At 53.7% G+C, this 23,999-nt stretch overlaps 1 protein-coding gene across 5 annotated transcripts in view; it reads left to right on the top strand.

The window, feature by feature from the left end:
- Positions 1–23,236, top strand: part of LOC142931072 (uncharacterized) — a 49,588-nt gene extending 26,352 nt beyond the window's left edge. For 3 of the 5 annotated variants that reach the window (XM_076074449.1, XM_076074448.1, XM_076074447.1), the window contains exon 4: positions 6,924–23,236. In XM_076074449.1, the coding sequence (XP_075930564.1) occupies positions 21,591–22,802 (1,212 nt within the window). In that variant the 5' untranslated portion in view covers positions 6,924–21,590 and the 3' untranslated portion in view covers positions 22,803–23,236. The remainder of the gene's footprint in view (positions 1–6,923) is intronic. The other 2 variants (XM_076074451.1, XM_076074450.1) reach the window with 1 other exon arrangement.
- The last annotated feature ends 763 nt before the right edge of the window (positions 23,237–23,999 follow it).

The following is a 23,999-nucleotide window of genomic DNA, read 5'->3' as shown; positions in this document are numbered from 1 at the left end:
TTCGCGTTCCCATGGCGTGGGCCAGGGGTCCCTCCTTAGGGTGACTGTTGTTGATTAACCACAAAGTGGTACTGATTCGTTTTATTAACTCCGTAAGTGTGATGGGCTAATTCCATCTGCAACCTCCCTGTGTTTGGATTAAAATATATAAACAAGGGAGCTTTTATACGAAGAATTTATCTGAACGAAACAACAGCAACACACAATTGCAACGCAAGAGTGATCTTACTTTGGCTTAATCACGGTCAGTTTATTGTTATTGCTCAAACTTTTGGGGGAATCACTTGGGCAGAGGGCCTCAACAACAACTTAAATATTCATGCCGTGTTCGACATTAATACTTAACCGACGCCGACCTCCACCTGTCTTGAGAGACGCCTGTCATTTATCACGTCACGATGGCCATTGTCCCCCCCCCCCCGCGTAACCCCACCTCATCCCCGTGACCCCCCCTGTTATGACTTCCTGTAACATCGTTCGCCAAACGTTTCCGGGCTTCCACTGTCGAAACCCAACGGCGGTTTACTGAAACCGCCCGCGCAGTGAATCTGCGAACTCACTTTGTTTTCAAAGATTGCAATTACAACGCTCGCCGCACCCGCTATTCCGACAACGGGGGCAAAGCACTCCTGGTTTTTTTTTTGCCGTCGCCTGGGCCTGGGACATTGAGCAGCGAGCGGCCTTGTCTCAGAGCTTGGCAGCCTCCCAGCTGATGGGGCGGTGGGGACATTTTTTTTGTGTTGTGCGATTTAATTGGCATGCCAGCAGCCGGTGCCGCGCGCTCTCTCTCTCTCTCTCTGCCGTCCCCGGACACCCTTGCCAACGTCGTGTCTCTCTCGCCGCGCGACGTGCCAGCTTCGCCTAAGTCGCTCTCCGTCGCTCTCCGCCGCTCTCCGCCGCCGGTACAGGGAGAGGGGCACGCCCGTCGCGACTGGCGTCGCGATGATGCGCTCGCCCGCTCGCCCGCCCGTCTGCCCGCACTCACCCGCCCGCCCGCCCGCCAGTCTGGGTGCCCTTCCCTCTCCTCCTGTCCTCCCCGCGCGCCGCTCACGCGCGCGAGCGGCGCGCGCATGCGCCAACCGCCACGGCTTGATTTTTTTCGCTTGCCGCCCGCCATTTTGAAACGGTGCCACCCGGGCGGATGGCATCGCGAGCGAAAGAAGAAAGGGGCATATTTAAATAAATAACTAAGCCGCCGTCCTCAAAATGGCTCCGGTTGGCACCGTGGTGCCCGCCCAGCGCTGCAGGCGCGAGCAGGAGGCTCGCGGGGCGGTGCCGTCGCCGCCGCCACCGCCCCTTCTCGCGCCGTTCGGCTAAAATGTCGCCTTGCGGGAGCTGAGTGTTATATTTTTTTATTGATACATATATAAAAAGACGAAGCGTTTTTCCTCGTTGTGATTTTGCGGCGGGGTGGCCGCTGTTGGCCGGCGCGTGCCGCGTTTTTGGCGGAGGCGGTGTCGGATGCCGCGGAAGCAGCGGCGGCGATGCGGACGTCACCGTGAGCGTGTGCCGCACGCTGCCCCGAGATTCTCGCGACTTTCGTCAAAACTGTAACGAAAGAGCCCGAGACGAAACGCGTCTTCTCGCCGGGGGGCGAGGATTTTAGGCCGGGCGCGCATCTCCCGCCGGTGGCTCACGAGTAACTGCTCCGGAAGGAATTCCCGCATCCCAGAGGGGATGCGCGCGCCGATTCTTCCCCTCGAGAAGATCGCCGTCGACTCGCGAAAGCGGTCGCGGTTCCGCCGGCCCCCGAAGGGGCGATGCGCCACAACGAGCCGCGTCGTCGCCCTCGCCAGCTGTGTTGCCGCTGGCTTCCCCCCCCCCCCCTGCCGCCGCCGTTTCCGCCGCCGCCCGGCTTCTGGGACGCGTTCGCAGCCTCGCGTCGCGAAAGGTAAAATCCAGCAGCGAAGACCTTTGGCCGAGCGGCGCCAAAGCAGCCAGGAGAGCGAGGGAGGGGGGAGCCGTGACGACGCAGACGGCCGAGAGGAAATCCCCCGCGTGTCCCGGGCGCCCCGAGACGGTCGCCGTTTCGCGTCGTCCGCGCCGCGCAAGGGGTCTGGAGGCCGGGACGCGACGCGGTCGGAAACGTGCGGCTGTACCGGCAACTGTGCCGGCAGCTGTACCGGTGAGTCGGTGTGGCGAGCTGCCCCTGTTGTCCCGATCGTTTCAGATAGGTGGACGCTTCCACGTGGACTGCTAGAGAGATGGGCGTGTTTACGGCTGCAGATACATGGTTTGTCGACACTGACCAGTGGAGTGAGATTTAAACGTCATCGTTGTCCTCATCCTTTTGTCCATCTGCTGCCGGGATGAAGGTCTTCCCCGTGCCGTTACCATTCCTCAGGGTCCTACGATGCCACGGTAGTCCGCCTCTCCGGCGCATTCCTCCTTTGGCTGTCGTTCTGTCACCAGTCTCGTCCCGTCGGTTTATCATCCTGACGCGGTGAGGGTGTCCTGCCCAAGCCCGGCTATAAATCTCAACGGTCTACTTGACGTCTCCGGTTTTCAATCGTTCCTCGGACCACCTCCGTGTTGCTATCTCTGCCTCTCCGTGCAGCTATGAGAGCGCGCGGTCTCTCCGCGTGCGTCTCTTGTGCACTTTTCAGCTTCAGAAACTTTAATTAAATTGCAGAAGCTGAATAAAAAAAAAGGAAAGAGTGCGATGTCCGCGGCGAGCACGCCGCGTTGACTTTCTGCGCTTCTCCGAACGTGTCTGCCGGGATTACAGGGGCCGGGTTTTGACGCCGCCAGACAGATCGGAGGCAATTTGGCTGAATAATGAATGAGCGATTGATTTAAGACTCGGGGGCCCGTCTGATGCCCTCGCCGATGATGATGTTGTGCTGTCTGGGCGGGCGCACGACTGCGGCTTGAGCTTGCGTGTTTGTGGGGCTGCAGCCAGTCCGGGGAATCGCGGGTGTCCAGCTGCCAGGTAGTCGGGCAGCCAGGTAGCGGTTCATGTTGCTGAGTCAATTATTCAAGTGGGCGATGGCTGCCTGCGAAGGAAAATCGGCAAACGTGATGAGAACTGCGAAACTACCAAGGGACCAGAGCGTGGCCGACTTTTGACGGGACGAAATTACCGAGTCTCGATGGACACGTGGACCTTTTGAGTTAGGCAACTCGATGATCTGGCCACCACCCAACGCAACCAAACTAATTGAGTTGTAGCTTGCCCAGAGCGTTAGCAAACGGCGCGCCATTTATTGTTGTTTCGGCTCGCCCACCGGTAAGTTTGAAGAGCAATTCCCAACAACCGAATTTAGTATTTGACACTGTAGGTGCACTGCAGCGCGGAAGACCAACATTTATAACTGGCCGTACGTGTACACACCACGAATGACCGAGTTTTCCGTTTGGCCCGATCGTGGTGATATTACGGTGGGAGGGTAATTTTGCTGCGCGCCCCCTCACACCCCCGAGTGGAACAGCCGAGAGTGGACCGACTACACGGCGGATAAAATCCGCAGGCTGTCGTGACGCACAGCGGCTGGTCCGATCAGTGGCGGCTCCTTCACTGTTGTTGTGCCCCCCCCCCCCATCCCCCTTTCCTTTCTCGCGTAGGGACGCGAATTTGCGACCGCGTGGAACGTCGCGGAGATTTCCCCGAAAATCCCCCGGGGGGGGATGGGGAGGGAGAGGGGGCGCTGTCCGCCAGGACGCGTCGCGAAAATCCCGGGTCGCACACGAGACACCGCAGGCGAACTCCCCCCGAAGTTTCCCACAACGGGAGCCCTCCGCACCGCAAAGGAGAGACGGACACGGTCGTGTTCTCCTGTGCAACGGCGGTCGTGGAGTCGCGCTCCCGATGAAAACGCCGCACCGTGGAAAAATCGCGTTACGAGGAATGATATCGAGTGCAGGGGTTAAAGCACGGTACGCGATAACACGTGAGATGCTGGTGACGCAGGCCGAACAGAGACTGCGGGGAGCGGGGAGCGTCTGGAAGCATCCAGCAGCGATCCCGCCTTGCGTGAGGCTACGCCGAGGCAGCCGTACGACCGTTTATTCCTACTCGCGCGACGTAAGTCTGTTCACTCGATCGCGTTATATCCAATTGGCATCCGCGTGATAAAAAAAACAGCTCCTTAATACATTAATTGAGTTGTATCTAATTTGGCGTTATGAAAATGCGTGTTATGGGAGAACAAACTGTATGCCTGTCGCTCCACTGCCCGGAACTCTGCACAAACTCCTGTGTATGTGTGCGTAATTTTATATATATATGTGTGTGTGCGTGTACACGTGTGGGGAGCGGTAGTGTAGTGGTTAGCGCGCCGCACTACGAACCCGGCGACCTGAGTTCAATTCACGCTCACGGCCAACACCAGTGACGATTATCTGAACCGGTGGTCATGGGCCTCTGCTAGGTCGACTCGGCTTCAAGTAAGTATCCGGTGTGGTGTGTAAACATCGCCACTGGGGAGACAAAGACGGCCGGGCGTGGTATTGGCCATGCACCCCGTTGTGCGCGTGGCGGCCTTCATAGGTGCTTGTGAACAGCACTTGCCCCAAATGGCTGTTAAGGCTATGCGGGGGATCTTTGTCTTTTGGAGCGGTTCCATAGTGATTAGCGTGCTATGCTGTGAACCTGGCGACCCAAGTTTGATTCCCGGCCAAGACATACAAAGGTGCTGTTTATTTGAACCAGTCCTGGGCCTAGCACTGGCAAGAAAAAGGTGGCTGGGCGTGGTCCTGACCATACCACCACCTTGTGTGCCATGGTGCTGGCTAACAGCACTTGCCTCCCCAGTCTATGTAGGATATATGGGACATCTTTGTATAGGTTTCTGGTGAAGTATTGTCAAATAACCCATACGTCCCGCACGGCTTGGGTAGGCCCTCATCTGTGACAAAGAGCTTCATAGCTCATCGGATTCCTCCAGCATAAATAAATATTCTGATTCTGGATCGACAAAAATGGCTGGACACGCTTCAAACAATCTCACCTCAAAAGTTGCAGCACAGTTTGAGGGAGGCCAAGTGGCTTTTTGTTTTTGCCTTTCAATGTCAATCACCTTATTGTTAATCCTGGTTTGAATTCGACATGATATTTTGGTGCGCACCCGAAAATATTTTTTTAATGTCGTGAGCTGCTGCGGGGGGCCCCGATCCCTTTCTTGGTTTGCTTGGTGCCCTAGCCGCCACCCGTGCACCGCGGCCATCGGCGGTACGGAGGAGGGAGAGGAAGGAGGGGGGGGGCTCCCGTGACCTCAAATAACCGCAATAGTTGCTCACGAACAATATTTACTGTAGCAGTGTTTAAGGGGTAACAGGAAACCACAGTGGGGAGTTTATTTCAGTGTGGTTCCTCTGCGAGCGGAATATATTATTTGAAATATTTGGCATGGGTTTTCTTTTTTTGTTGTTGCGTGTCTCCCAAGATAACGTTGCATTTCATCGGCGCGGCAGCTTGGGTGCGACGCGATGCATGTTTTTGTTCGGACGACATCTCCCGTGCGAAAAATAAATAGGTCGCGTTGACCCCAAGAAAGACGCGTAATGGGCACGTTGATAAATAATGAATGAGTGTCGCTTCGACGTCGTATCTTAGGTGAAATTGATTTGCATCTAGTGGCAACGTCTGGTTTGGCCAGTGTTTTGAAAGCCGCCACACCGTGGTCCAAAAGGTGATGTGTTATGAGTAAATAACTCCCATAACTTTTTCATTTTGCCCTCAATAAGGTTAAGCGGCCTGAAATGTTAGCCTACTACTTATCCTTCTGTTACATGGCAGTAGAAATGAGGATGAGGTCATTTTTGTTTGTACGCTACTGCCAATGGAGTCCTTGCCGTTTGACGCGTACAACCGTCGCTTTGTTTCTTTCTAACTTGACACGAGGTTCCACGGTTTGCACCGCGCTCAAAAACGAAACAAGTTGATGCTTTGCTCCAAAATCGGTTCCAAATGGCGGCCATTCAAATTTGACGAAAAAAATGGCGGCAAAGCGGCGGGAAATCCCCCTCCAAAGAATAAACCCATCACCATTTTCCCTCAAACTATGCGACTAAATACCTAACCTTTTCGTCGTTAAACAAGCTCGCAAAACGCACGGGTCTGCGTTTATTTATTTTGCATTCATAGAAGCCCTCCGTTACGTCGATATTTACACGGCATACGCGAAACCTGTGAGGGGGGAAACTGCGTCAGTCCGAGAAAGTTAAGGCCTTCAGTGTGACTGTCGTTGGGACGAACCATTCCTCTTTTTTTTTAATTCCCACCGCCACGGCCCTCCCCCCCTCGCACGACGCCGTCGTTTCCACCGCACTCGCTGCGCCGCTGATTCGACCGCGCGGAACGCTGGGTTCTGTGGCTTTTTTTTTCATGCGGGAATTTTTTTTTTATTAACAAGAGGCTGGCCGGGTGAAAAGGGTTCACTCGCGGGTGGGGGTGAGTTTCAGCAGAGATGGGGGGGGGGGCGGCGGGGGCGGAATGGGGAAGCGCGCGGGGGGGGGGTGTGTGTGGAGAGAGAGCGGCAGGAAGGAGGGAGGCAGAAGGGGGGGGGGGGTGTTCCAGCGCGCGCGGCCAACACGACGCACAGTGTCGTGCGTAACACAGCGCGGGCCCTCGTGTGTGCCGATGTGGCGTTTTTAAAATCACGCCTCCTTTCGACTTCTCAAATAGTTCGCATGCCTCCGGGCCCCCGCGGTTGGGCGAGGGGGCTGCGCGGCAGGGGGGGGGGGGGTGTGGATTCGCTGGGCAAGGCAGGGCCGCGGGTGAAAGACACGTGCCGTCACGCGCCCTGTTAGCTCATGGCCCGGTATGATTTTTTTTCTTCCTCTCCCCGCCCCCCCCCCACTCGGTTTGGCTGACGGGCAGGGGCAAGAACGGGGCGGGGGAGGGGGGATCGAGCGAGCGGGTCATTTGAGGTTGCTGCCAGAGAAGCACGACCGTAGTAGACTCCTGTGAATGTGCTTTTCAGAAGTCCGCCGGGGTGGCACGTCACGCACGTGGGGCGCGGCGCAAACATTCGGCCGTCGGTGCCGCCGCCGACGCTGGCTGCCGCGGCCCAGCTGAGAATCGCCCCCCGCCCCCCCTCACCCCTCCACCACCACCACCACCACGGGACGCTAAGCGACGCCTCCGGTAAGGCCCCCCTCCGCCCCGACTCGCCGCGCTCACGCGAGGCGGCGTCCCACGACGCCGCCGCCGCCGCCGCCGAGGCCACGCCAGGCCCACCGCTTCCCCCGATCACGAGTGTTGCCACCTGCGCGACGTTTCGCAGGATCGTCCTCTCGTTGAAGTAGCTTGTCTCCTGGGTGATCGATAACTCTTCCCAGGGCGTTATAAAAATGTTCAAGTTTTTGTCAGTTGAATAGTAATGATAATAATACACACAGCGTGATGACAAATTTACTTGGAGATCTTCCCTGTGCCGGTGTTGTGAGATATTCGTCCTCCAATGACGTTGTCCCAGTTTTGTGTACCTTGGAGTTGGCAACCCCGCCGACCGACCGGCCACACACCGTGCCACGCGAACTTTTCAATCGAAACTCGTTCGGCACAAAACGTTACTCGGAGGTTCGGTTGAAATTTCTTTGTGGCCCTGGCCTGTCTCGGATGCCCCGACCACACGCCGAAGGTTAAACTTGAGCGCCCGCTCGGAGACATTCCCTCATTTAAACACACGGCGGAGTTTACGCTTGGGCGTCACCTGCCGTTGACTCCCAAATGTCGCCGGCGACTTAATTTAATCAACATTCTCGGCACTGGAACCAAAGAACACATGCTGTGGTTAGAACAAAGACGTCCTCGCCATCACGGCGCCGCCTCCGTCGCGATCCAACCCCTCGGCCGCTCGTCGAGGAGCGACACAACCCGAACGCGGGGGATTCGGAACGTCGACTGCGCGGAGCGTCGCAGCCGGGGCCGCCCCTGGTGCCGTCCCTGGTGCCACCTCAGCAGCGAGCCAAGTCCCCAGATCTCCCCCCCCCCACCCCGTTCCCACCCGAGCTCCATGCACACAACCGGGACGAGCGTCCTCCCCTCGAAAACGCTCGTCCGCAATCCGGTCGCCCCACCTCGAGCCCTGACGTTTGAAACGTCGGGTGCGAAGGAGGGGAGAGCTAACGGTGGGACCCACGGTGTGGGATTTTTGTGTTTTTTTTTGCTGGCCAGGGAGCTTGCCGCCGGCCGGAGGGTTCCCCGGGCGTCGGGCTGCTCAGAGATGTGGGGGAGGGGGCGGGGTTTGGGACAGAGGGTCGGGGGCCCATTTTTATTCCTTGCACCTACCAGGAGGGCGCACGCCTACCGCAGTACGCCACGGGGTGAGGGCGCGTGCGTTTGCGCGCGCCCCGAGCGTGTGTGCGTGCCAGAGCGTGTGTGCGCGCCATGAGCCCGGCGCCACGGGTACGATTCCCGCTCACGGCCAACACGGGTGGCGACTATCTGAACCGGTCGCGGGCCCTTCCCCCCGAGGTCGACTCAGCCTCAAGTGAGTACCTGGTGCGGTGTGTAGTAAACATCGCCGCTGGGGAGACAAAGGCGGCCGGGCGTGGTGTTGGCCACCCTCCCCCCCTTGTGTGCCATTCTGGCCTTCGTAGGTGCTCGCTAACAGCACTAGGCCCCAGCGATCTGTTGAGGCTGTACGGGGGATCGTTGTGCTTTTTTGTGCCCGCGCGCGAACCTATGCCGAGAAGCTGGCGCAAAATTACAATCGCTGAGACTCGCCCCGTGCGGATCAGACGATGGGGTCATCGTCTCAGTCCGCTGCTCGATGAAGGCCTATTCCCATGCTTTGTCGGGCCATGGGGACTTTTTTTAACCATTGCTTCGCCGTGCCTGTCTGTGCAGGTCGTTGAAGAGGTTCCTCGGACCGGTTCAAATATCACTTCGCCCCCGCCCCCCCCCGATGCTTGACTGAGACATGAACTGGGGACAACCGTGTTCACGGCGCTGCGTGCTCCCCGCTCTGCCGCCGTGGCACCCCGAAGATGGCGAGAGCCAAAGTAGCGTCATTCTGAGGCTTATTTACTTGATTGCTCCCGCGTTGTAACGTGGGAGGATGAAGTAAACGCCGTTGAATCGGTTGACGGCGCGTTCATGCGTGTTTCTCTTTTTGGCCGGGGAGACCTGAGTTTAAGTTGTATAAAATACAGCCAAAGTCATTCATTTGCCGCAAAACATGGCGAGCAACTGCAAAGAGCTCGGCAATGATTTTTAAGGGGTTATAAACGATGAGCAGCTTGTGGCTAAATTGTCCACACCCTGAGAGATACATTACGATTAATGTTCACCGCCTTTCCAATTAGACGACTTTCCAATTAGACAAGGAAGAGATTACTCGACTCATTTTAAGAAGAATAGTACTAAAGATCTCGACTTTAAGCTTTCGTGACTGCAGGAATCCGTATACTTTGGGTCTTTCGGTAAAGTCGCGTAGATAGGTTCAAAGAAAATCAGGAAGATGACGACCGCCTGTGTTGCGATTGAAACGTCGTAGTTTTTTATTTATATTTTTTGTTATTTTCTTTGGACCTATTCTGAGCTCTTTCGGTAAAGTCACGTTGAAGGGAAACAATAAAATAATAAAATATATATAAAACAAAAAAAATTCTCACGACGTTTCGACCATAACACAAACGGTCGGCATCAGGTGGACCTATCTATGTGACTTTACCGAAAGACACAAATAATGAAATAGTACTCCTAACAGTCTGGCGGTCAAGGAATGGAATGCGTCTGAGAGGGCGTCAACTGGGGAGATGGAGCGCCGAAATTGGCTCTGGCGCAGACCCTTGGCGAATGGTTAGACACACAGGCACGTGAGGGCGTGAAGACCTTAATCCGGCAGTGGATTGACGGCGCTCATTATACGCACAAAAGTGCTCGCCACAAATGAACTGCAATCCCTTGCCGATTTCGTCAAGGGGCGGCATGCACCATCACGCCACGCGAACTCGGTCATCCTCGCAGCAGCAGCGGCGGCGGCGGTGGCGGCGGCCGGCGGCGGCTTTTGGCTGTCGAACAAAGACGGTCTCCGCATCGCACGCTTTCAGATGCGCTTCTCCGGCCGCCCGGAACGGCTTGAAAATTCATTTCGTTATAACGGCTTTCAGTGTTTCGTTTCTTGTCCTTCCATCCCCGTACCTCCGATGAGCGTGTGGTTGGTTACGTACGGTCCGGAAGAAGTTCAACGTGGATTCGAAGCTTTGGTGACTGCAGGAATTACTCTTTGGTCCTTTCGGTAAAGTCACGTAGAAAATCAAATCAAATAATAGCAAACGACGTTTCGGTTGCAACACAAGCAACCATCAGGTAAGAATGAATGATGAAACACAGACACTGCATGTGTGTCTGCCTGTGTTGTTTCCATGTCTGTGTTTCGTCATTCATTCTTACCTGATGATGGTTGCTTGTGTTGCAACCGAAACGTCGTATTCTATTATTTGATTTGATTTTCTACGTGACTTTACCGAAATAACCAAAGAGTCAGTTCAACATACTTACTTGGATGATGATGAAATACGTGTGTAGCTTTGAAGGGGATACATTCTTTGTTCTAGAGGATGTTTTGTTTTTTCCCTCCATCTGTCTTATAAATTCGCCCTCCTCCCCCCCCTCCCTCGTTCCTCCGGCTAAAGAAACTCCGCTGTTGTATTCAAGCGCAAAATCTCATTTCTGAAACCCAGTAAGTGGCGTCGCTTCCGCTTCACCGTGCCCCGCCCGGCGTCAGCTGTGCCGGAGCGTGCGTCGCAGTACGTGATCACGAGCAGGCGACTTTCACGCTTTCCCCCCGCCGGAGTGTTTGGTGTCGCGCTCTCCCAAGGAGCCGCTCAAAAAGTGAGTTTTTTGTTGCTTTTAATCAACAAAAAAACCTTCGCAAACGCGTCGGATACAAACTGTCGTAGGCCTGGGTTAAACAAATTAAAAGTCACGTTTATTTGGCCCCCCATACCGATATTTTGCAGGACCCGAATCTTAAAAGTATATATTTTTTAGGATTATGCAAATCCAGCGAATTCCCTTGAAGAAAAACCTCAAAATGTAAACATTCGTAGACCTGAGTTAAATATCTATAAAGTTAAATGGCCTGCAGGAGACGTGCGTGTGTAGGGGACGTGCGTGTGTGTGCCTTGGGGGCATGCGTGTGTGTGTGTGTGTAGGGGACGTGCGTGTGTAGGGTGTGTGTGTATGTAGGGGATGTGTGTGTGTAGGGGACGTGTGTGTAGGGGACGTGTGTGTGTGTGTAGGGGACGTGTGTGTGTAGGGGACGTGCGTGTGTGTGTGTAGAGGACGTGTGTGTGTGTGTGTAGGGGACGTGCGTGTGTGTGTGTGTAGGGGACGTGTGTGTGTGTGTAGGGGACGTGTGTGTGTATATGGGACGTGTGTGTGTGTGTAGGGGACGTGTGTGTGTGTAGGGGACGTGTGTGTGTGTGTGTAGGGGACGTGTGTGTGAGTGTGTGTAGGGGACGTGCGTGTGAGTGTGTGTAGGGGACGTGTGTGTGTAGGGGACCTGCGTGTGTGTGTGTGTGTAGGGGACGTGCGTGTGTGTGTGTGTGTAGGGGACGTGTGTGTGAGTGTGTGTAGGGGACGTGCGTGTGAGTGTGTGTAGGGGACGTGTGTGTGTAGGGGACCTGCGTGTGTGTGTGTGTAGGGGACGTGTGTGTGTGTAGGGGACGTGCGTGTGGGTTGTGAGTTCAGGGGTCCGTCTGATTGCTCTGAGACCGGCGCCCGGCGTGGGGAAGTTGCGGCCCGCGATCCGAGACGGCCGGGCTAATTCGACGGAGATTGGGTTAAATCCTACGAGGGCCGGAATACCGATCGCCGGGGGTGGTGTGGCACGGCCTCTTGTGTAAGGTGAGCCCGGGCCCTTGGCACGGAATGCGCTAACAGCTTAGTTTAGCCGCCGCAAATTTAGAAGCGAGCGCTCGTGCGTGCGTGCGACCCACGTCTGCGGCGAGTACAGTGACCCGGCGGCTTCGGGCCTTGCTCCGGAGCTCCCGGCCGGTGCGCGCAGCGATGTATTGTCTGCTCTCTTTGTGTTGTCGTTTTATTTTAATTCTCTCTCGCTCCCCCTTTGCCACCGCCGCGGGTGCTCTTTGGGTCGGGTCGCACACCGGGCTCGCGATTCAGAGCCCCCCCCCCCCCCCCCTCCCGGATCGGTTACATCTACCCGGCATGGCAGTCGAAACGACGAGGCAAGTTTGTCAAACTACCACCCCCCCCCCCCCTCATCATCCATCGCCTTCCCCCCCCCACCACCACTGCCTCTGTCCCCCCCAGAAATAATAAGTTCAGGTCGTGTGTGGTGGTGTAACGTGTGGGTAGTCCCACCTCTTTCCTGGCCAGTGTGGAAGAGTAGGCCAAATACCTAGAGTGGGGGGGGGGGGGGGTGGTGATGGAGCTGTAGAGCTCCCTCTAGTGGTGGAGGCTTCTTCCGCCAGCAGTGGCACGAGCGAGCAGTTGCAGGGCTGCGCCTCGACACGTCTCTATCTGGCGCTTACTTTACATCTTTACACAGGAGAGAAATCTGCGGCTCGTGCGCACGCGTCACTAAAACAGTGACGAATCTGTTGCAATAAACCCCCCCCGCCCCCCCCCCCCCCCTTCGTATTTATTTTCTAAAACTTTGCCGAGGTTTTTGTGTTGTTTTGTCGCCCACGCTCCATCCTGTTTGCGAGTTCGGCGGCGGTCGCTGGGAAGCAGACCCGAACGGTGCGCTACATTACCCACGGGTTTGTCTTTTGCAGGTCGGCGGGGGGGGGCACCTTTTGTTTAACGAGAGCATCGTCATCTCACACTACCCTCCTGCTTGCCGGACACTCGGTGCCCTCGCTCACTCGCTCGCCCGTCCGTGAGTGCGTCCGTGCGTGCGAGCGTCCGTGCGTGTGTGCGAGCGTCTGTGAGTGAGTACGTGTGTGCGTGCGAGCGAGCGTCCGTGTGTGCGTGCGAGCGAGCGTTCGCGCGTGCGAACGAGCGTTTGCGCGTGCGTGGGTGCGAGCGAGCGTGCGTGGGTGCGTGCGTGCGTGAGTGCGTGCGAGTGTCCGTGAGTGAGTGCGTGGGTGCGTGCGTGCGTGAGTGCGTGCGAGTGTCCGTGAGTGAGTGCGTGCGAGCGTGCGAGCGAGCGTGCGAGCGAGCGTCCGTGAGTGAGTGCGTGCGAGCAAGCGTCCATGCGAGCGTTCGTGCGAGCGTGCGAGCGAGCGAGCATTCGTTCCTGAGTGAGTGAGTGCGAGCGTCCGTGAGTGAGTGCGTGCGTGCGAGCGAGCGTCCGTGCGAGCGTTTGTGCGTGCGTGCGAGCGAGCGTTCGTGCGTGCATGGGTGCAAGCGAGCGTGCGTTTGAGCACGTCACCGGTTTGATCCTGGGCCCCGGGGAGTCCTACCCGGATCGCTGGGATTGTAGTCAAGTGGCTTCCACAACTGATCCCGTCAGTAGCAGGGGGTTCAATGAACCGATCCTGTATCTCTCCCTAGATCAACTCGGCCTTAAATGTTTCTTGCGTAAAGCCGTATTGGTTGGTGGGGTGGGGGAGACAATACATTTTCGAGCCAGTTGGTGACGGCCTCATCCACGTGCGCTGTGGTGGCCTTAGTAGTTGCTCGCTATGAGCCATTGGCCCCAACAGCCTGCCAGGCGACACACGAGTGGATCTTTGTGTGTACTTGTTTGTGTGTACGTGTGTCGACAACAGGGGAGCGGCGGCGTTGTGGTTAGCGCTACGCTGCGCTACGAACCTGGCGACCTGGGTTTGATTCCCGCTCATGGCCAACACCGGTGACAATTGTCGGAACCGGTCCTGGGCTTCCCCTAGGTCGACTCGGCCTCAAATGAGTACCTGGTGCAGTGCGTAAACATCGCCACTGGGGAGACAAAGGTGGCCGGGTGTAGTGTTGGCCACCCGCCCCCTCGTGTACCGTGCCGGCCTTCATAGATGCTCTCTAACAGGACTTGCCCCTACAGTCTTTTAAGGCTACACGGGGGATCTTTGCCTTTCTATTTGATCAGTTTGTGTTGGCCTTCACAGGAACACAAACAGCGCTTGCCCCAACAGCCTGTGAAGGCTACAGGGGGATATGTGTCTTACTGTCTTGGTAACATTTACCCCCAGTTGACTGGGAGAATCTCATAACTGACACGATGGGAAATGCTGCCAGTGAATACAGCTGTAATGTTCACTGATTGCAGCTCAACCGCTTGCTGTAGAACAGGCGGCTTTTGTCGCAGCAGCAGGAGTAGCAGACTTGCATCAGCGACATGCACGACAACACCACTAGCAGCAGACTTGCATCAGCGGCACGCACGACAACACCAGCACCAGCAGCAGCAGACTTGCATAAGCGGCACGCACGATAACACCAGCAGCAGCAGCAGACTTGCATCAGTGGCACGCACGATAACACCACCAGCAGCAGCAGACTTGCATCAGCGGCACGCACGCCAACACCAGCAGCAGCAGACTTGCATGAGCGGCATGCACGATAACACCACCAGCAGTAGCAGCAGCAGACTTGCATCAGCGGCACGCACGATAACACCACCAGCAGCAGCAGACTTGCATCAGCGGCATGCACGATAACACCAGCAGCAGCAGCAGACTTGCATCAGCGGCATGCACTATAACACCAGCAGCATTGCACAGCAGTTGTAGCAGCAGGCTTCGGTCACGAAGCCTTGTCTGGTGCCAGATTGTCTTGGCACTGCAGGCTTCTTCAGGCCTAGCAGGGCTTGATGAAATGGTGATTGTGGTGGTGATGGGGATTATGATAACAACAATACTCCCGGTGATGGCGATGATGAAGATGTTGACGGTAGTGGTGAAGATTCTGTTGCTGATGATGATTATTATTATGAATATTATTGAAGGCCTTACTGACAATGGCATTGATTGTTTTACAATGATTACGGCAACAACGACGATGACATTGGTGATGGTGTGATGCCGGTGGTGAAAATGATCGGTGATGGTAACAATGCTCTGGTGACGACGATGACATTGATGATGTGAAGGCGAAGGTCTCGACGGCATTGAAGATGATGATGATGATTATCACGGCGACGATGGCGGCAGCAGCAGCAGCAGCGTTGGTCTGGCCATGCCGGCTCGCGGGGTGAGGTAGTAGATTGTATGGTTTTAGGGTCACACCCTCGGTTGGGAGATAACTATGCAATCTACTGTCTTTCCCGCGGGTGCGGACGTCCTGCGGAGAGACCCAGCCTTGCCCCCACCTCGCCGGACTCCCGAGCGGCGGCGAAGGAAAAGACCCGTTGTTTTTGTTTTGTTTTTACACGAGCAAATTGTTGATCGAATCGGGATCAGGAGTTTACTTCCCGAGTCGAGCCCATTGAGCTGAGAAGGGCGACTCGGCATGGCCTTGGGTTTTCGGGGGGAGGCGAGCAAAACGTGGGGGCCACGTGAGCCAATGTTCTCTGTGCTTATTTAGCGGGCACATTATTAAAGATGAATTTTATTTAGCGGGCACATTATTAAAGATGAATTTAATTTCGTGCTGTTTTTTTTTAGGTGGCAAAATACATTTCGTATTTCCCCCCTCCCCCTTAACATACACCTGCCCTGCGACATTAAAACATTTAGGGACTGTACAGGCATCCCTCCATATACAGATCCTGAAAATTTGCCCGTAAAGCGAAATTCCATTTATCGAATTACTTTTTCCAAATTGACTTCCATTGTATAATTGCAGATGCGTTCTTACGGTGAAAGATTCGGCCCCAAGACGTAATCATAAAATCACAGTTGAGAATGCAGCAGGCATATTTTTTTTTTAACATGTACATTCATTGTAGGATATAATATGAATAGTAATACTCAAAATAAGTCGGGAAAAATTAAAAAATACTGTACAGTACTTTCCCGAATCTTTAGTGAAATGAGTGCTCGGATAAACGACAAACCATGTGCATTGTTTTAATTTTTTCCCCTAAGTGCACATTTAACGTAACACGTTAAAAATTCGTTCCGGAACGTACGAGTTTGCATGATAGCGAAATTTCGTACATTGACATTCCCGTTGAACAAGAGATCGCCTGTATGCACTCCACGTCCCCATCGGCCACACGGCTTGCCTTTTCGGGCGTGCGTGCATTTCAGCAGCACCGGTTCAATAGCGAGGCGAGCCGATCCAGTCCAGAGTCTGCTTGAGCGCTTAAACCAATATTGCTAAAATTACGAGCCTACGGAACCCCCCCTAATCAGTGGAGATATAAAATAATCTCGTTTTATATTTATAGAGCACCGTTGTTCAAGGGGCTTAACGTGGTTTAAAAAAAAAAACACCCACAGTAGAAACAAAGAAATGCTTTAGATGGCACAGGGGCATGCGAGGGATTAGGGGTTGTGTGAGCACGATAGAGGTGGGGGGGGGGGGGGTAGCGGGGTGGGGAGATGATGGTGATTCTACGGGTGCTCTGCTCGTTCCGCGCACGCCGAGGATCAGCACGAACCGCGCCGGCTGGATGAGGTAGTAGGTTATATTGTTTTTCGGCAGTGATTTTGCCGCGTTTTTGGAGATAACTCTATAACCTACTGCCTTCCCGGCCGAGTGGGGAACAGCAGCATGAGCCCACGGAGACGATCGGGGGGGGGGGGGGGGGCCCGCTTGGGGCTTTGGTCGTGGGAGGAAAAAAAACGTCGCTAAGCCACGCTGAACTTGTACGACTTCAAGGTTAACGCACGCCGATGCGGTCAACTTCACTTTCCACCCGCTCCCCCCCCCCTCGCTGCCGTCCCTTCCCCAAATGTTGCCTGTCAGCTTCACGTCGTGAGACGGTAAGTGTCAATTCAGAACTCGCGCAGGCCGCTGCAAAAACCTCTTCGTGTTTGAGAATGGCCCAAAGAAGCGGGTATCAAGGAGCAACGTTCAAGTGACCACTGTTCAACGCAGTCGGGGTGGGGGGGGGGGCAGTATATGCCCAGCCTGTTCTGCCAATGTGTCGTCCCGTGACTGTTAAACCGATATGTTTGATTCTCGTTGCTAGACAATTTGAGTACAGAACCAAATGTAACGTGACGTGTTGTTTCGCGCAGTCAAGCTTCCGAGCGGGCAAAAATTGTCCGCTAATTACACATTGAGACGGAAACATCGCGGGTTCTTCTCCTTTCGTGCGGCGATCGTGGATACCGATGAGGTGGAGCAAAGGATGAAAAGCGTGCAAAGAATGACGGGGAGATGAGTGCTTTGGAATTGACACCGAGAGATGTGCAAGTGGAACGCGTGGAATATGAAATAAAATTTTAGAAAAATTGGGTTAGACCACGTAAATGTAAGATGTGTCATTAACTCCGCCACCACCACCACCACCGGACAATTATGAAGGTTTGCCACGTAAACAAAACGTGCCAATTAGTAGCTACTTGAGCACACACTGACCGGTGTGTTGGAGAGTAAACCCACAACATTTACAATTTGAGAATCGTGTCGTTTCGCTGGGTAATTACAACCAGCCTCATCGCGGGCGATTTGCCACAATTTGTGAAGGGAAGTCTTCCAACCCCCCAAAAAACTTTTTACTTTGAATAATATTAGTCGCCAAAACCTGCTAACGTGTTGAACGGACTCCTTGTTGACCGGTTCGAGAGCGGTGGTGTTTGGAGGGGGGTTGAGGGGGGGGGTTGTTTTGACAGGAGACCTCTCCGATGCTCGATGACCGATGGATCAGTCCCGGTGACGGGAGTGGCACCCAAATGACATGACTCGGCCCCCGGAGACCCGGCGGGCGTCCCCATCCGCGGAGATGGAGCGATGAGGTGAGCATCCACCCAGGAGCGAGAAGGATCGTGGCGCTGGTGTCGCAAGACCTTGAGAGGGGGGGGGGGGCGGGGGGTCTCCGTCAAGCAGTGGATAGAGCGTGGCTCGTGACGTGTTTTGAAGGCGAGTGCATGTGTCGCGTTTTGAGTTCGTCGCACGGTTTATTTGCAAACGTCGCCTCGGGTTTTGCTTCCGTGTTGTAAAGAGTTATTTTTTTTGTGCTTGTAGGGAGCAATAAGTGTAATTTGATAAATACGTTCAATGTTTCTACCTTATTTTTTTCATTTTACAAATGTGATGTACTTTAATTTTATTATTACTGCATTCGTAATTTAAGTCGGCCCTAAATATTGAATTAAGTAATTTCAATAAAAAATGTATTGTACATTAAACGCGTGACGTGGAGTCTTGAATTATTCATCCAGCAGTGGATAGTTCATGTCTGCTATGTGTGTGTGTGCATGCGAAACGGCCCAAGGTGCACTGGTGATGCTAAGTGCACCTAGCCTGGCACAAGCCCGTGGAGACATCATGCCACTGGATGTTGTACAGGATTGCCACGATCTCTTCATGATACAATATTTTATTCAACGATATGGCGATTATCGCGATATCTATCGCCCTTAATAATTGTTTTGCATTTTCTTTAACTTTATTATGCGTCGCTGTGCACTTTTAAAAAGTACAACTCAAGATCGCATACTCATTCTTACACTGCATATTGCTTAACATAGGCCTTGCCATATGACTCCTAACCACTGCAAATTAATCTGTGATGATTGTCTTAAAGTCGACGTTATATGTAATCGCCAAGCCAAAGTCACGGTAGTTAGCCGGGGGGACGTTTTACAAACCTGCGCTCGTTAAATGCGAAACGGCGATCGTGTGGAACCTTGGAAAAAACACTATTTAACACGGTTTCTTCTATCGGGAAGTTAACATTTCCGGTAAAATAAACGAGCATCGACCTGTGATATCTAGTAACCACAAAAAAATATGCGATTATCACGGACCGTACGGTGATAGTGTCGTCATATCGGCAGTCCTGTGAGGAATAATCATTAGAACGGACGAATGAGCGGCTCGGCTGAGGCCTGGGCTCAGCCGATGTCCGATTTAAGTGGGGCCGAGACCCATGCCGTTTGGAGCCGGCTCGGGTCAAGCGTGGCTGTGACCCGTGGCTCAACTTTGAGCCGTGGCTCAACTTTTGAGCCATCAGCCCAAGCCTGGACTAAGAAAAAAATTGCGGGGCCTAGGGTTCACATCTTGTTTATTTTGTATGTGTTGCATATTTTTTGTCTTTATTTGTTTAAGATATAAAGTACTCGTAAATAATTATTGTCCCGAAATAACCCAGCCGAACATTCTAGCACGAATAAACAAACGCTGGGGCAACGTGACGCTGCTGTGAGCACGTGGTGAGTGGCATGCACGACGTTCTCTGCGTGGGATGCTGGCGTTAGTTAAGGGTAATCACCGCTCACTGACACTTGTAGTTCAGATGCACTTACCTGGTTCGATTAGATTATCATCCGGGCGCGGCCAATTAAAAACAATCGGCCAAAGAGAGAACGAAAATTTGCCCCTCGACGAGAGAGGGGTCTTCTCACTCGACACGCCGGCTAGTGAGAGTCTTCTGCTAGCATCTGTGTGAGCAAGGAATTGCAGTCCTACGCCTTTACATCTTTTGAGATTGTCTCACCACTGCAATCCCCTCGCGAGTCGCCACATGGCGTAGCGCCTGTGCCCGGGGCTTGGCAGCCTCGAGGTTCAATACATCGTTGCTTGCTGCCCACGCCCGATGATTGGTAAACTCGCGCAGCGCAGACACGGGGGCCGCCTCTATAACTTGATTGGGCCCTCTACATTCAAGTTGGACAAGAGCTGTTTCGCCGAGTGATGTCGACTACCGCAGGCTGGGTGCACTTTAAGGCCCACGTGAAGTGTCGAAGGCTCGCCGCTGGGCACAAGGCACCACCTGAGCTACCCCCACTCCACTCGTTTTAGCCGCCCGGCACTCACCTCGTTGTAAACATTACTCCGTCAACCTTCCATTGTTGCTGGAGGGCGTTCGCCTCCAAACTGTCCAGCAGGGTCGTCCACGGGCCTCCTAACCCAAAGAAGGGGAGAGGGCGCTGGTATAGCGATGTCAAGATCGACCCATAGACTCTCACAGAGACCCCATAGACTCGCACAGAGATCCCATAGACTCACACATAGACCCATAGACTCTCACAGAGACCCATAGACTCGCACAGAGACCCATAGACTCACACATAGACCGATAGATTCGCACAGACACCCATAGACTCGCACAGAGACCCATAGACTCGCACAGAGACCCATAGACTCGCACAGAGACCCATAGACTCGCACAGAGACCCATAAACTCGCACAGAGACCCATAGACTCGCACAGAGACCCATATACTCATACAGAGACCCATAGACTCGCACAGAGACCCATAGACTCGCACAGAGACCCATAGACTCGCACAGAGACCCATAGACTCGCACAGAGACCCACTGAGAAGCTGGAATGCGCTGGCGGTTGCGCTCAACGTCACCGGCACGTCCTCCGGCAAGACGGGCGCTCGCGTCTCACGCAGCTTCACAGGAGAATCGGTCTGGTGGGAGCCCAGCATCGGTTTCATCATCAGCATCATCAGCATCACCACCACACGTCTACCCCCCCCCCCCCCCAGGTGCGTGACGTCATTTATGGACGGCCCCTAATTTGACCGTTCTCTCCGGATTGCGAGACGCTCCGGAAAGTAAGACGCACCCCACGAAGTTTAACACTCATCTGGTCTCCCACACACACAAAGACAAAGATTCCCCGTATAGCCTGTAACAGACTGTCGGGGCAAGTGCTGTTAGCGAGCACCCTATGAAGGCCGAGACGGCACACGAGGGGATGGGCGGGTGGCCAGCACCACGCGCGGCCGCTTTTGCCTCCCCAGTGGCGACGTTCACACACCTCAGCAGGTACTCATTTTGAGGCTGAGTCGACCTAGGTGAGGCCCAGGACCGGTTCAGATAATCGTCTCGCTGGTGTTGGCCCGTGAGCGGGAATCCAACTCGGGGCGCCCGTGGGTTGGTATCGGAGCGTAGCGCTAACCGCTCCACCCACACACACACGCACCGGATTATAAGACGCACCCCCCCCCAACTTTTGTTTGAGACTCCCATGGGGCAAACACGTGGGCGCTGTCGCCTGCACAATAACGGCGCGTGCCACGTTATTCCACTGCTCGGACGAGGGCCTCCGCTAGCCGTGCAGGGTTATTTGACCATACTTCATCACCCCTGGTCACTGTGTGGGGGGGGGGGGGGTGAAGTTATGGGGAAGCCGATGGGATTTGGCTGCTCTGCCTTCTAACCCACAACTCGTATGCAGTGGGACGCCCGTGGTACCACTGTGACAGGCACATAAATGTGTTATTTTTTTGTGGAGCGCTGAAAATGACCCAATGACCCGCCCACCGCTCGGCGCGTGCCGCGTGTATGTTGGACGTCTGCCACACCGTATGTACGTATGTTGAACTTCTTTCGCGCCGTACGTAGCCAACCGCGCTAAACGGAAATGCGGTGGAAGGACAACAAACTAAACACACAGCACGCAAGTTGTGTACGTGCGTATATAAACCGCGCATGTGGTTTATATATACGGAATATAAATACTGGTCTTCCGAAGGCTCATAAACCCTGCTTAGTTTCTGAGGTGTGACGGAAACGGACAAGCGGAGACCTGGCCAACACATCACAACGCGTGGACCCTCCTGCAAAACGACTCTCTAGTCTCACCGAGGCACTCCTAGGAGCTAAATGCATGGAATGGCTGTGTGTGTGTTCAGTGTGTGTGTGTTCAGTGTGTGTTCAGTATGTGTGTGTGTGTTGAGCGTGTGTGTGTTGAGCGTGTGTATGTTCAGTGTGTGTGTGTGTTCAGTGTGTGTGTGTTCAGTGTGTGTTCAGTGTGTGTGTTCAGTGTGTGTGTGTGTGTTCAGTGTGTGTGTTCAGTGTGTGTGTGTTCAGTGTGTGTGTTCAGTGTGTGTGTGTTAAGCGTGTGTTCAGTGTGTGTGTGTGTGTTCAGTGTGTGTGTGTTCAGTGTGTGTGTGTTCAGCGTGTGTGTGTGTTCAGCGTGTGTGTGTTCAGTGTGTGTGTTCAGTGTGTGTGTGTGTTCAGTTGTGTGTTCAGTGTGTGTGTGTTCAGTGTGTGTGTGTGTGTTCAGTGTGTGTGTGTGTGTTAAGCGTGTGTTCAGTTGTGTGTGTGTGTTCAGCGTGTGTGTGTTCAGTGTGTGTGTGTTCAGCGTGTGTTCAGCGTGTGTGTGTTCAGTGTGTGTGTGTTCAGTGTGTGTGTGTGTTCAGTTGTGTGTGTGTGTGTTCAGTGTGTGTGTGTGTCCAGCGTGTGTGTTCAGTGTGTGTGTGTGTCCAGTGTGTGTGTTCAGTGTGTTTGTGTGTTCAGTGTATGTTCAGTGTGTGTGTGTGTTCAGTGTGTGTGTGTTCAGTGTGCGTGTTCAGTTGTGTGTGTGTGTTCAGTTTGTGTGTGTTCAGTGTGTGTGTGTTTGTTCAGTGTGTGTGTGTGTTCAGTGTGTGTGTTCAGTGTGTGTGTGTGTTCAGTGTGTGTGTGTGTTCAGTGTGTGTGTTCAGTGTGTGTGTGTGTTCAGTGTGTGTGTTCAGTGTGTGTGTGTTCAGTGTGTGTGTGTGTGTTCAGCGTGTGTGTGCGTTCAGTGTGTGTGTGTGTTCAGTGTGTGTGTGTGTTCAGTGTGTGTGTTCAGTGTGTGTTCAGCGTGTGTGTGCTCAGTGTGTGTGTGCTCAGTGTGTGTGTGTTCAGGTTGTGTGTGTGTTCAGTGTGTGTGTGTGTTCAGTGTGTGTGTGTTCAGTGTGTGTGTTCAGTGTGTGTGTGTGTTCAGTTGTGTGTGTGTGTGTTCAGTGTGTGTGTGTGTTCAGTGTGTGTGTGTGTTCAGTGTGTGTGTTCAGTGTGTGTTCAGCGTGCGTGTGCTCAGTGTGTGTGTGTTCAGGTTGTGTGTGTGTTCAGTGTGTGTGTGTTCAGTGTGTGCGTGTTCCAATAGACTTAATGTTAACTCGTACCCTTGACTTCAATGTTAAAGGCTCCCATAGACTTCAATGTTAAAGGCTCCCATAGACTTCTATGTTAAAGGGTCCCATAGACTTCAATTGTATAGGCTCTCATAGACTTCAATGTTAAAGGCTCCCATATACTTCAATGTTAAAGGCTTCCATATACTTCAATGTTAAAGGCTCCCATTGATTTCAATGTTATATGCTCCCATAGACTTCAATGTTAAAGGCTCCTGTTGACTTAAATGTTAAAGGCTCCCATAGACTTCTATGTTAAAGGCTCCCATAGACTTCAATGTTAAAGGCTCCCATAGACTTAATGTTGTAGGGCTTCCATAGACTTCAATGTTGAAGGCTCCCATATTCAATGTTAAAGGCTAAATTTCGATTTAAAGCTTTCGTGACTGCAATGATTCATTTTCTTTGGTTCTTTCGGTAAAGTCACGTAGAATGAGAATAAAATAATAAATTGATAAAATAAAATAACAATTTATTATTTTATTCTCATTCTACGTGACTTTACCGAAAGAACCAAAGAAAATGTTAAAGGCTCTCATAGACTTCAATATTAAAGGCTCCCATAGACTTCAATGTTAAAGGCTCCCATAGACTTTAATGTTAAAGGCTCCCATAGATTGTAACATATCGGTCTATGAGAGGTTTCTCTGAATCCAACCCTTTGCTTTTATTTTCCATTTATCTTTTCATTCTATTTGTATTTTCTCTCTACGTGACTTTCATCGAAAGAACCAAGAATATGAATCCAACCCGTTCGCTCTTAACTTAGACGCTCGCGTCGAGGGCGTCACTTAGCAGTGAAACCCCCGGCACGGGGCGTTGTGGATTTCTGGGAGCTTCTTGCTCAGTGCGGCCGCTGCGTCTTCCGTGGCGAGACGCGAGGGGACGCGGTTACCCTGGGGGCACGGGGCACGGAGCCCCCAGGGCAGCCGTGGGGAGGAGAAGCGAGGAGGAGGAGACGGCACCGACAGAGGGGATGAAAGACGGAGAGCTTCGTAGAGACGGAGAGAGAGGCAGGGGAGGGAGAGGAAGGGCTGGCAGTCTACTCCACGGCACGGGAAGGGCCTTTAACAGTGCGGACGGTCGTGGAGAGGGAGCTCCAGACAGAGGGAGCAGCAGCAGAGGAGGAGGAGCGACCTTCCCCATTTAGCTTGACGGAGGTGTGAAGAGAGAGGGTGACTCCTCGGACCGCTG

This window comes from Petromyzon marinus, chromosome 48, assembly GCF_048934315.1.
Source record: "Petromyzon marinus isolate PM22_M1 ecotype Great Lakes invasive population chromosome 48, UKy_Petmar_22M1.pri1.0, whole genome shotgun sequence".
In the NCBI taxonomy this organism is placed as follows: domain Eukaryota; kingdom Metazoa; phylum Chordata; class Hyperoartia; order Petromyzontiformes; family Petromyzontidae; genus Petromyzon; species Petromyzon marinus.
Note: the sequence above shows the minus strand (reverse complement) of the source record. Positions and strands in the feature narration are given on the sequence as shown.